This window comes from Mycena indigotica, assembly GCF_014461135.1.
Source record: "Mycena indigotica strain 171206Taipei chromosome Unknown Mind.scaff0010, whole genome shotgun sequence".
Classification (NCBI taxonomy): Eukaryota; Fungi; Basidiomycota; class Agaricomycetes; order Agaricales; family Mycenaceae; genus Mycena; species Mycena indigotica.
In genome coordinates this window covers 2,052,752-2,065,490 of record NW_023503009.1, presented here as the reverse complement: position 1 = coordinate 2,065,490, position 12,739 = coordinate 2,052,752, and the positions used below count along the sequence as shown (strand labels likewise).

Sequence of the window (12,739 nt, the reverse complement as noted above, 5' to 3'; positions counted from 1 at the left end):
TCGCCTCCCCCAGTTCTCAATAGCCATATACGCCATGGTCCAAATGAGTCGCAATTAGAGCATCGTCATCGCCATGCAGCTTCGAACCAGAGTGACAACACTCTTGACATCGCTGATCAAGGTAAAAAAACCAATGTTTTGTTGCGTTGCATGGCGGGAGCCACCGTGGTCCCTTGACTCGTCCCTTGTCTCGTGCTCCATCAACAACAAGAGGTTCTCTGACGGCGTATCCCTACGAAATTGACACTCGCCTTCAAAACGTTTTTGGAGATTCTGAATCCAGCAGCGAGAAGGAGCACGTGGCTCCCATGATGAAGATTGGCAAGGGCAAAGCTGCAGCGGCTGCCGCTCTGGAGGTCTCAATTGAAGGACGTAAATTCCTCACCTTGACGGCAATGCGAAAGCAATATCCCTATTTCTCTCCAGTCTACGATGAGCTGGAAAGAATCACTGGACTTTACCTTAAGCTTGTCAACTGGAATGGGTTCCCTGTCAACAACGCACGCCACCATGAATGCCTCTTTGAGTATCTCATGATGAAGTGGAGGGCAGGGAAAAACGTCGACGCAAGGGGTATCGGTGTGGTCTATCACCTTTTCCAAAACGAAGGACCTCTGACCGCTTTGATTTTAGAATGTTGGTTGATTATTGCGGGTGATGTTGCTACATTGGTACATCCCTTTTTGCCTGTTGACGTTGTGATGACAATTTGCATTGTAGCTTGCAAGATACGAGTGTACAAAGCGGGGCGAGCTCAAGCAACTGATCATACTTAGAAGTAGTCCATCGCCTCTTATTGTCCATTCCCCAAGATGCCATCAACCCACGCACTGGGTGCGAATACACTCGTGGAGAACGTCTTGCCCACAATGCCACCAAGCCTGCCCCACTTGACCCGCAGACCGGAAAAGCCTACACACCAGCAGCCTTGGCCACCTGGAAACAGAAGGAGGCTAAGCGCCTGCGCCAAAATGACCTCTTCCACCATGATGTTCATTCGGTATGTTGAGCTTGCCATGAGCGCTTCCACCGTAGTAATCTTCTTTCATTTCAGGCTGAGGAGGCAAATGAAGCCACGCAACTTCAACACCCGGTTATTCTTGCTGCCATCATGACTGTTATCCGTGAATCTTATATTCGACGCGTTTGGTGTAAGCTCGGCATTGGTTGCATTGGTTTTGGCATTGGTGCGTTTCTGACTGAGGTGTCTCAACTTGATTTTTATTTAAATGTAGACTGGACATGTACTCGAAATCTCCGCTGCAGGCCAAGAGCTCAACATGAGCATTGACATTAAGATTGAATATGTTCGGTTCCTTGCTGTTGTTGACAAAGCGTATCAGTCCGAGATGGGCATTCATCTGGGTTATCTCTATCGGTCTCTTGTTGACCAGGCAAGGTGCGATACTTTTTGTCTTGACCAGCCACGAGTTCATGGTTTTGCAGTGAACTTGAATGGATCTAGTCGTAGTTGTTCCTGCAAACATATCTGCTATCACTCATGAAATCAACTTGCTTTTTTGTTGCTGCTGCTCACAAGTTACGAGTGACTTAGTGTTCGTCTACCAAACTGTTGCAGGAATGGTTTGAACCGGAGGAGGTTGAGCATCTGCTTGATCACGTCAATATATCTAGCACGTGCTTTCCGTGACGTTTGTGACAAACGCGTTTTGTTGACTACCAACGTTTTCCTGGTGTGAGTAAGTTCTTCCTCCGAGTCAGTGCTCCATGCGGTCTCATACGGTTTTGTAGCGCGTATTCCGCTGCTTAGCGTGTGTTCCTCCCGTCTCAATGCTTCGTTCTACGCCGACTCGGACCTCCTGTGTTCCGCTAACCGTCCCAAATGCCTCCCTGCGTTGCGTGCCTCCTCCAGAGGCTGGCTCTGCCGAGCTCTCCGCGGGATGGCCTAGTAGGGGCGGTTGGCGCGACGACAAGTGTGTTCTGGACAGTTTAAGGAGCGTCACGGTGCCGTTGAGGAAGCCGCTACCAATGGACATGGAGGCGAGGATTATGAGGATGTGGGGGCGGAGGGTTTCCTGATTGTGTCTGCAACACGTCAAAGACCAAAGCCGCGTCTGGTTTCGGATGATGATAGAGGGGGTGTCTCGTCCTTGTCCTTCGTGGAGTCTTTGAAAACAACGGCTCTTCCACAGGTGAAAATTTTACTTTGTTTTCTTAATCATGACTAACTCAAAGCCAGGAGGTGTTTTGAACACGTCGGACGCTGCGACGAATGATCTTGCTCAATCGATTATGCTCCTCGAGTTGGATGCGACTCCTTCGCCTCAGGCTGCTCGCGATGCTGTTGTGCCGCCTGTTGAAGAGATTCCCGTAGGCAAGAACATATCCAAAGTCTTGCGACCCAGCGCGGGGTCAGTCAGCCCCCTTCTACCGTATGCTGAACGGGCTGCCCTCTCGCCCAAACGGCAACTAGCGCCTGAAGCATCTCAACGACAACTGATCGGCCAACAAATTGCTCCGTACTACTCTCGAGTCAACGCCGCCTGCGCCGATAGCTTCTGACGCCACGTTCAAAAGATCTCACCGCGGGACAACGACGCCCTCGCCAGAGCCGGACCCAGCTCCTGTTTTCCACTCTTTGCGTTTGCGGCGCTCACGAACCCGACCTGTTTCGTCATCACCGCCCTCTCCACCTCCATCTTCTGTGGACAGCAAGATGGACATGCGGTCGTTGTCATCGCTAACGTTTGGCTCCCGCTCGTCATCCGACTCGCCGGAAGAGCCCCAAACCGGTCGCGTTTTGCCTCCCGTCTTTACCCGTCACATTCGCAATCGGTCCTCGTTGCCTGCTGATGCGCAGCCCTCGCCGCGGAGCAGCAAAGGCAGTCACAACGGAACGCCCCTCGCGCGTGGCGCAAAGCGAGTGCTCGGTACGGCAGGCACTTTGGGGGGATCACATGCCTCGGATTACGATTCCAAAGAGCAGGAACTGGATGTGTCTGACCCTGAACTCGGATATTCCAAACGAGTTGCAGGTTATCTTATCGGCGTCACGTGCCACATCGCCTGTTGACACGCTCTCGTTCTTCCCGTCTACTAGCGCCAACACCTCTCTGCCGTCTTCTGGGCTTCCACCTGGTGACCTGCCGCCTCTGCCTCCCTCGCCTCGCATCTCCTCGTCGCCCCCCTCAACTACAGCTGCCCATATTCGATGTTGAGCTTGTTGAAGCCAATGGTAATCATGCCGATATCGATGATGGCGCTACCTCGGAGGAGGATACGAAAAAGTCGTTTGATATCACGGGTGAGCTCCAGAAGCTGAATGAGCCTGGGGCATCAGATAGGCGCATTTTCGTTGAACAACAGGAGAACGCGTTCAAAACACCAGCCAAGATCGACCTGCGCAATCTACTTGCGATTGACGTGCCTCCGGTTCCTCCTATGCGGTTTATCATGGACCAGACTTCCTCGGCACCGTCGTCTCCAGAAAACTCGTCCAGTTTGGAAGACCAGCGATCGCCTCGGTCAGCTACACGTTTGATGGACATCACAGCGCTGACGACGGCAGCCAGTGAAGGCGTCAGTACTAGGGCCGTATTCAAGCACCCACAATATCCTTCCCCAATCATCGATCTCAAAGAACCAACACTCTTGCCTGGCTCTGATAGCCTGGGAAGTGACATAAGCCTTTTGCCACAAAAAGGCCCATCGACTGGTGAACTCAGCGTTGGTTTCAAGTTTGGGGGTCAGCTCCCTGGAGAGGAACCAGCGCCAAAGATGCAAAAAGAGCCGCTTACCTTGTCAAACATTCTTCCACCACCCTCTCACAGGCGCGCTCATTCCCTGACGTCATTGATGGAGGACAAGGGATCTCAGGCTGTGCTCCGAGTCAAGTCCGTTCTTGCCCATGCCGCAGACGTTGCTGCCCAACCCCGCCCATGGGTCAACTGGGCTCCAGTTTGCGTCGCTCTGCCGTCGGAAATTCACGCGCTTCGATGGCCAGCATGCGTTCTCGAACTCGTTCAAGACCCGCCTCTGGCATCAGCTTTACCGGATTCGACTCGTTTGATGAGGTCCGCAGAGGTTTCGAGCTCCATGCTGATCGCCCAACGTTTTATCCACCACCTCCTGCTGCGCGCAACGCTTGAGCTTACCACGGACGGCGTGATTCTGTCTTCAGCATCGCGTCTGTTTCTTCTTATGGACACGTGACCGACCCCGGAGTAAACGATCCTTTCGAGTACGGCTTGCCTACGCCCAGTCTCCGCGAGCAACCATCCTCTGAAGATCTGTCCATCTCGCTTTCTATGAGCGTTGACAACGCCTTCTCGTTCTTGGCGTGGGACTCTCGTCGCAAACGTGTGGCCAGCGATGCATCTAGTTTCTACCTCAAAGCACCAGCTCAGCAATCACGAACTCCTTCAACGATCACGAACTTCTCGCGGTCATCGCTGTCGCGAGTCTACCGCTAGCATTGCATCTCAAAAGCAACTTCAACCAGAGCTATGCAAGTCATTGCTTGAGTCAAGCAGATAGCAGCACCAGCGGCAGCTCGCTCACTCTATACTTCGCAGGGTGCTCCTGGTGGTCGTGCCGCTTGGGCGAGACGTCAACATGAGCCCTCGACAGACTCAATTCTGAGCGATTTCTCGGTTGCTTGTCTCGGTCGACCTGGGGTTGGCGACAAGATGTTTGACACGGCATACAAGCAAGGAGCTGCTCATCTCCGCCGGAGTATGACGGACCATCTTACAACTTGATTACGGGCAAGCGAACTGGACGAGGGTCATCAATGGAGGATTTGTTGTTTGACAAGACCGGCCACCGTTCGTCAACGTCATCCGACTGGATCTTCGGATACGACGACCATAACGGCCATCTGCTCCTGCCCAATGAAGGAGGACGATACAGTGATGACAGTAGGTTTGTTTTCCTTCTCTCTTTGCTCAGATAATAACGCTTTGGATTCAGATGCTTGGTGGTGGTCATGTTCGCCGCCGCTCTATTGGTTCAGTTTTCGAAGCCTCGCCCTGCGTTTGAGTCAAGAAACGGCTCAACCGTCTGTTACTTTGACTTCTTCTTCGATGTTTGGAGAGGAACGCATGATCAGAGCGGAACAAGGCCTCCTAGTTTGTCAGAGCTCGGAGGAAGCGCGTTAATTGGCTTGGACGGGGGAGATTGGTTTTGCTCCTCGTAAGTCATTTCTACTTTTATCTGGATAAAATCATAACGGTTCTATAGTCCAACAAGCTCCGGTGTTCTCCAGACCGCCTGCTTTGCGAAAACAAAAATCTACGTATGCCATACACTGGCCCATATCTCAGTCGCCCGAAATGCAGCTTCTTGGCCGTGAATTTGAATATTTTCTTCGAGAAATTTCCAACGGCGCAGCATTGGCTGTGGGCAACTTGACCGCGGCTCAACGACAGGTGCTTTTATTTGAGATTACTTCAAATGCTTAGTCGGGTATTGGCGTCGGCTGAATCGGTTGTTTGTAGTTGCTTGTGCTGATGACCTTGTGTAGCGAAATTTGTAGTCTATGCATTGTTGATATATCGCAGCGAAAATCAAATTGTGCTTGACTTGCTTTCAACTGCCTTGCTGGCTGTTACTGCGTGACATGTGACTGAAAATTTGATCATAAAACATACGTACATACACCCACTTTTCTTGACTTCACTAGGAACGCGCTACTACTATGGCCTCGTGCTTTTTCTACTTGCCCACCGTGTTAACAACGTCAAAAGTGGCCCATACCCGCGCGAAGTTATCTTCCAGTATATTTTTCTGGGCTTCCCGATTCCCCAGAAGCGTCAGCAATGCAACACCTTGAAGACGGCGCCCTGGTGACACGGCCTCTTGCAAAAGATTGGATGGCTTGTGTACCTGTAAATCACTCGGTGACCTTGGTAGTTCATTGTCCAGAAATACTGCGCACCTTTAACACATACGGCGACGACGTTGTGAGTGTCTCCCATGTCACCCCAAGCTGGTCCAGCCGCGCTGATTTGAGCCCTGCGATGATGTGCCTCCGCAACTTGTCTTTCCTCTGAAACGTGGTGGAGCCATGCTGGTCTTCAGCGAGAAGAAAGTTTCTCAGCGCTGGACAATCAGCACACGAAGCTCTGAAGCAACCAATCTGAATCGTCTGGAGATATTGTGCGGGGATATATGTTGCACATCTGGTGAATAAAACGATCACATTTTGTGCAAACCTTTGGAATGCAGGGCTTTCCAAAGACAAGCCGTAAGACCCGAGAACGCGCTGCAGGCTGACCAAGGTCGGAACGAGCACCTCAAGGACATATATATCATTGGCCATTCCTGGAGGAATCATTGCAACTCTCAACAAGAAACGCTCGTAGGTTGGCGCAGACGCGTTATGCTCCAGGCAAAACTTGATGTTGTCGGTTACCTTGTCACTTTTCATGATTTCAAGATCTACGGCGCTCATGGCCGCATCGAGAAGGAAGTCTTTCACCACCTTGAATTCGCAGCCCCCCACAACGGAAAATTTGCTCAAGATAGTTTTCGCAAATGCTTTCAACGAATCGGAATCGCGTCCGTGTAATAAATGCGGCTGAACGAGCAATCTGCCAGTGTCTCCAGGTCAGTATGTTGCCTCGGAGTTTCCATTTTCCACTTACAAGCTGCCCAAGAAGGGCATTCCCCCAGCGCGGGCTATAACATCGACAACTTTCACAAGCGTTGTCTCCGTAAATTCCCAAGGGAACACCATTCGTTTGCCTGCAACGCTATAAGGTGATAGCAAGAATATTGTTGCATCTTGGAAGAATTGACGATACCACAGGCTGTGGTATTCGCAGTCTTCTTCTGCGTAATGCTTCCGGAGTATGTCGACCATAACATCGTAATATGGCCATGGAGACGGGTTTGGCCATTCTCCCCTCGTAGCGACATCGTGCATCTTGGAGGTGAGAGCGACACAAATGCTTGTCCCGTGATCTATCTCGAGACAGCAGCACATAAGTTCTGCGACGATGTTGACGTCTTGAACTTCCTCGTCGCCGACAAACTTGGTTGGGAACGGGGGGAGGACTGCTGTAACGTACTGAATTGCCAGTTCAATGACATCGTATACGGCCTTGGGATCTTCGAGGTATGGTATCCGTGCTCGATGTTCGTGAAGACCCCTCATAAAAGGAATCCAGAATGCCTCAATAGGAAGCCATTGGCTCACAAGGTGCGGATATATTCTGTTTGAAGCTAAGTAACGAAACAAAGATATTTTGGACGACGCACACGTTTCTCAGAAACTTGCCGCCCTTAGACATGCAAAGAGACATCAGCCACGGCGTGTCGCTTGGTTTTACTTCCGCCAACAAAGATAAGAGTCGTGACTGATGATTCCCGCACCACGCTTCGAGCTGGATGTCTCCGTTCAGCATTGCCTTCTCCCGTAAGCATGCGATTAGACCCCATTTCTGTAGTTTGCAGTTGTCATTGATGAGCGTTGCTTCGCACCTACGCAAATTTCGTTTCATCAAAAGCGTTCAAGGAATCATGGCACCCACAGATTTTGAATCGCATCGAGCCACCCAAACTCAAGATATGCCGACGCGTACCCTTCGGGGCCCCAGACTGCGATAGACTGGTCACAACCGCAAGCGAGCGCCGCGCGAAAGAAAAGCTCTAGATCCCACCATTGCCGACTACATTTCTGGAGGAGGCGGGCGGGCAACACCAATGCATCACTGTCCTTATTGCACTGCAACTGTCTTTCACACCAACTCAATAATGCATCGAACACCGCCTTTTCTTTTCGACTCGGTGTCATCGTCTGGCTATCTCCAAGAATTTCTTGGGCATATTCGAAGATTTTGTCGGTCACCTTGACGGTAAGGCCCTTGGAGTTACATGGCCCTAGCAATAAGACGGTGTGACGATACCCTAACACACAAAAGGAAGCTTTAATCTTCCATACCAGACAACTTGAACTGAAGCTCACTTGAGAACATCTGGGTCTTCTGTTCAACCATCAGCTCAGTATATCCGTGAGGTTGCCTGACTCGCCTCAGCGCAGGCCACCGCAATCGCCTGTTGAAGGTGAATGCCGTCTTGAATAACGAGATCTTCCTGTGGTATTAAGCCTTGTTCAAGTCCCTCCACCACAACTGGGATCCCGTTCACATCGAATATCGCTGTGATGATCGCCTTCTCCATTTCGGAGCGCCAAAACTGCTGGTTCAACTTGCCACTGACCTCGCTGCGGACCAGAAGTTCGATCTGGCCGAAAAATATATCGAAGCTCAACTCGCGCGCGATGATGTCGAACAGTTTGAACAACAGCTCGTCAGATGTTCCTGAGAGCGAAGAACTATCAAACGCGGCTGATTGGGTATAATTGTGCTTGAGCAGGCAACCAAGAAGACTGTGCGGATAACTCCATGTTGATACGACTTGCAATGTCGCCCATGGCGAAAGAAGATGACGTAATCGTTGCTTGGGGCTATCAAGACTGGGCAGTCTGCTGGGCAGGTAACCGTCTTGAAGTATATCATAAAGCAAAGATACGCGGAATCCGGCAGTGACTGGAGAGACGATTTCACATACGCCGGCGTGAGCTGAGATGACCGAATAAGTTTGCTTGCGTCTGTCAGTGTTCGTCACTGGTGGCTCCAGTTGAAAAACCTCCTCGAGATGTGCATGAGCAAGATTTCCATCAGAGTACGAGCATGGGAGGATCACGACGAGCTCTCCTAGTTTGTTGCTGCTGGGTTTGATTGTTCGGCTAGCAAGTCTTTTTGCTCCGTTACATGACACTCATCGGCAGTACAAAGGAACTTGGAAAACGTACTGTGAAGTCTCGTGAATCACCAAACACTTCAAAACGTATTGAACTCTGCCACTCCGTTTCCATGCGCCAATGCAATTGAGAGTTTCAGGTCCGCTGACATCTTGTAGCCAGTCCAGAAATCCAGAGTTGGCAACAGAAATCTGTGTTTCTAAGCTTGTATAGAAAGAGAAATATGCTACTCACCTTGTATGCTGGTATTTCCCATGTACCAGGTCCAGGGCTATTGAAAATCTCAGACGGTGACCTTGGCGTCTCGTTGACAGCCTGAGCCCCAAGCCAATCGGCCGTTGCACTCGAAATGAGAGCTAAAGCGTCGGCCTCTTCGAGTGGAATACCAATTGTGCCAATCCCTGCAACCGCTAACTCTGGGTCCGGTACTTCCTTTTGTTCGTAGGATATCCCAGCAGCAAGAGGGAATGGACGGTTAAGTCCAGTGCTCAGCAGGGAATGCAAACCGTACTGCCAAAGGTGAAAAGACTTGAGTGAGCAAGGATAAACGCATCCACGCAACTCTTACTTTTATGGGCACCGGACTTGCGCTCGAGAGGTTCATGGAGACGAAAGAGATGATTTGAATGGAAAAGCCATCAAACTTGCAGGGTCCTGCATCAAACAAGTTTGAACATGAACTCCGCGTCGGTTTTATATTTGATTTACCAATTGGAGAGCAGGTCCAACATGTTACAGTAATGAATGGGTTTACCAGCCACTTACAAAGGTGCAACTAGAAAACTCCCAACCTTTCAACGAACGACATTGGCACCGTCAAAGGTGGAATTCAGAGGCTATCCTAAATTTCTGAGGGCCATTGTCGCCGACTACTGATAATCTGAGAACCTCTCATGAACGTAAATACAGGTTTTTTCACGAAATAATGCAACTTCAGACTACTCTGACTCAACGGAACCCAATGAAACTGTATCATCTTCAGCTTGTCGTCCTTTCCGTGATGAGGAGCTGGCCAGCATCTCCAGCGCCTCTGTCGTTATCGTTGGTCCGTCAACTTGCATAGATTGTCGCTTTCGGATCTCGGAAAAGACTAAATCTTTGGCGAGTTTTCTGGCAACCGCTCGCTTTTGATTGTGCTTATTGGGCGGATTGCGCCTTTTCTTCTTCGCTGGTTGGTCGTTCCTGGACGAGGGCGAGTGACTGCGTTTCCGAGGCCCGATGCGTTCCTCCAGAAACATCGATTTGGGAGAAGGTTGATTGGGAACATTGGTCCGCGACACCATTTTCGCCCGCAAACTGTCGAGTTGCCACGAGAAAGTCGAGTTATACTCCCAAGACCGCTGTTGTGCTTGTCCATTTCCCTCTGCTTTGACAATGTTCGCTGGGCTTGACGATGCCGAAGTGGGTCGTTGCTCTGGCGACAGAGAAGGAAGGGGAGATAGAGTGATTGAAGAGGTTGACGGCATTCTAGACATCTGCATAGGGGGAAGAGCCTGAGAACCATAGATTGCACGCTGCTGTAGAACAAACCTTGAATGTTGGCCTCAAAGCAGAATCACCATGCAACTCAGTCATTTCCACATTGACTTGCTTCGGGCTGGAAGACGCTGACCCTACCGATTCGGTCTTTTCTATATTCAACTGTTTTCGGTTGGCGATAGGAACAGATGCATCGGCTTGCAACATAGTCATCTCCACATCCACTTGCTTCTGGCTCGGGGCTGGAACATGCGTTGGCCGCACCAATTCGGTCATCTCCACGTCCAACTGCTTTCGATTGGCATCATGTGCAAATACATCAGATTGCAGCACAGTCATCTCCGCATCCAATTGCACAAGACCGATAGTAGGAACAGAAGATGCAGGTCGATTTGGAGGAGATCGCGACCGTGGGCGGGGAGGCGGGCAGTGTATTGGCGAGGGTCGTGACCGCGAGGAGTCTGCTGGCTGACCTTGGGATCGCTTCAAGTGCTTCTTGTCAGATAGAGATGGTAACTGATCCGCATTAGGAATCGGTGCTTTGTCCCCTACATTCTGGCCTTTTTTCTTTCCGCTGGTGTAATAGAGCCAAGTAGTGGGTTTGGTAGGCATCCATTCCGAGTGGCGACCGCGTATGAAGACGTACAGGGGGGGAGGCGGGAATCCATACCGTTCGGGTTCAATCACTCCTCTAGGTAGTTTGTAGTTGTGCATCACTAAAACACGCCCGTTGGCTCGATCATAGTATTGTTTGCCTCCTCTCTCCCTCCCTTGGTACATGGCCATTTTCCCATCGGCCGTTTTGCCGATGTAGAAGTGCATATTGCTGAAAGAGGTCTGTTTCTCGTGAACGGGAGGTGGTACAATCCAGTCGACCTTGTCCGAGCTAATAGAAAGTGTCTTGGGGGCGATCGGCTGGAACTGGGGCTCCGTAGGAGCAGAAGGCCGCTCCTCATCGCTCGGATCATCAACTTCGTCCCAATCAGAGCCATCATCAATTTCTTCTGCTTCATCTGCAAGTCTCATCGCTTCTTCCAGACCACCTGGTGGTAGTTGAATTATTCGACGCGAGCTTTTCTCTAGCAACGTTGATGATCCAGCTACCCGGGTGGATAACTGTGAAGAAACGGATGAAGAAGGTACACTGGTTGAGATGGGTGGTTGATTTGTGACTGCAATTTTTTTTTTGAAAGTAGGAAGTTTGACCGGAGGAGGACTGGGAGGGCGATATAGCGAGGAAGCCCTACGCATTTTCTCCCCATCGAAAGGCGGTGTCAGTCCATAGATGATAGCACCCGACAGCTTGGTCCTTCCAACCCGAAAACCTTTAATTTGCCTGGCAAACTTCATGTATGGGTTGTCGCATTCCAAGAGCCGTTCCGTTTCGGTGTTGCTCAAGAATGAAGTCAGAATGGGCTCTGTTGCTGGCAAGTCATGTTGATTGACTGCGGCAACGATAAAGCATGGGATTCTTGCTAGAAGCAGCCGGCGAATACGTTCAGCAGGCATCCCGTTCACCCATACTCCCATATACCCTTCTTTCGCGTTCGGAAAACTGCTGGTTGATGACTTCAATCCTGTTTCCTGATTGACCCAATTTATCCAAGCATTGGTAAGTCGTAAATGCCTTTGGACAGCCGTAAAATCGTCCACAACGTCGTCCCAGCGCCGCAAACGGGTCAAACTCTCCAACATATCCGCTGTAGGTGGTGTCGGAATACATGAGGAAGCCTCCTGCGTTGTGGTGGATTTCTTGAGCAACAGTTGAGTTGTGCCTTGCATTACTTTCGTGACCTGCTGAAGAAGTTGAATACCCTTGGCGGTCACCCGTCCCAGCTGATTGGTTGACTTCTCCCAGAAGTCCATGAGTGGGGCATACACAATGTATAAAGAGTCATTTGTCTTGAGAGTATGAGCTCGACGGATATAGGGAATGTAAGGAGGGTTGGAACCAATATACTGTGGAGATTGAGTGTAATCGAAGCGTCCCCAGGAGCCGTCGAATCGTCGATAATCTGGGTTGGTATCCATACGGAGATGGTATGTGGAATGCGGCAACCCCGGCAGAAACTCTTTCATCGTAGAATTCGGGGACCAGAGCTCGAAGTATTCATCGGCAAGCTTCACATAGCGACGCGAAGCCACGCGCTGATTGAAGGGCTCTTCGAGTTGGACATTGAGTCCTGCGCTTGAAGACTCGAAGCCAGCAAATGGCTCCAAGCGATAGCGCCCATAGAGTTGTTTGAATAACGGAGAACTGGCCTTCGACATGTATGAGTGGCATGTTTCTAGTTGGTGCAGAATCTTTCAGAATTACCATTGTAAGCTGTCAAGGCATTAGTGGTTAGGATTGCGTTGAAGACCCGCACACAGACACTCTCTTCTCTCTCGTGTTGAAATCCTTGTGGATTTTCCCCTGACGGGTTGAGAAGGGTTGGATGTGTGACAGTCAGGGCTCCCACCGTGACGTCCTTTAGATGGAATGTTGGCTGTCAAGCCCAAAATCGGATCAGGAACTGCGTCACACATCAA

At 50.6% G+C, this 12,739-nt stretch overlaps 3 protein-coding genes across 3 annotated transcripts; 1 reads left to right on the top strand and 2 right to left on the bottom strand.

Moving 5' to 3' along the window:
• Window positions 1-2,181: 2,181 nt before the first annotated feature.
• Window positions 2,182-4,173, top strand: MIND_01134100 (uncharacterized protein; the record flags this gene model as incomplete). The annotated part of the gene is made up of 3 exons (XM_037367887.1): window positions 2,182-2,480; window positions 2,539-2,996; window positions 3,062-4,173. The coding sequence occupies 3 exons, from the start codon at window positions 2,182-2,184 to the stop codon at window positions 4,171-4,173; spliced, it is 1,869 nt and encodes a 622-aa protein (XP_037215719.1).
• Window positions 4,174-5,676: 1,503 nt separating this feature from the next.
• On the bottom strand, window positions 5,677-9,362 carry MIND_01134000 (uncharacterized protein; the record flags this gene model as incomplete). The annotated part of the gene is made up of 10 exons (XM_037367886.1): window positions 9,297-9,362; window positions 8,963-9,238; window positions 8,780-8,919; window positions 7,996-8,722; window positions 7,931-7,949; window positions 7,497-7,872; window positions 7,225-7,446; window positions 6,609-7,178; window positions 5,900-6,554; window positions 5,677-5,847 (listed from the first exon to the last, which is right to left on the bottom strand). Exons 1-10 carry the CDS (start codon window positions 9,330-9,332, stop codon window positions 5,677-5,679), a joined length of 3,192 nt encoding a protein of 1,063 aa, XP_037215718.1. The 5' UTR covers window positions 9,333-9,362.
• Window positions 9,363-9,666: 304 nt separating this feature from the next.
• On the bottom strand, window positions 9,667-12,654 carry MIND_01133900 (uncharacterized protein; the record flags this gene model as incomplete). The annotated part of the gene is made up of 3 exons (XM_037367885.1): window positions 12,525-12,654; window positions 10,259-12,469; window positions 9,667-10,203 (listed from the first exon to the last, which is right to left on the bottom strand). The coding sequence occupies exons 1-3, from the start codon at window positions 12,525-12,527 to the stop codon at window positions 9,667-9,669; spliced, it is 2,751 nt and encodes a 916-aa protein (XP_037215717.1). The 5' UTR covers window positions 12,528-12,654.
• Between the last annotated feature and the right edge of the window lie 85 nt (window positions 12,655-12,739).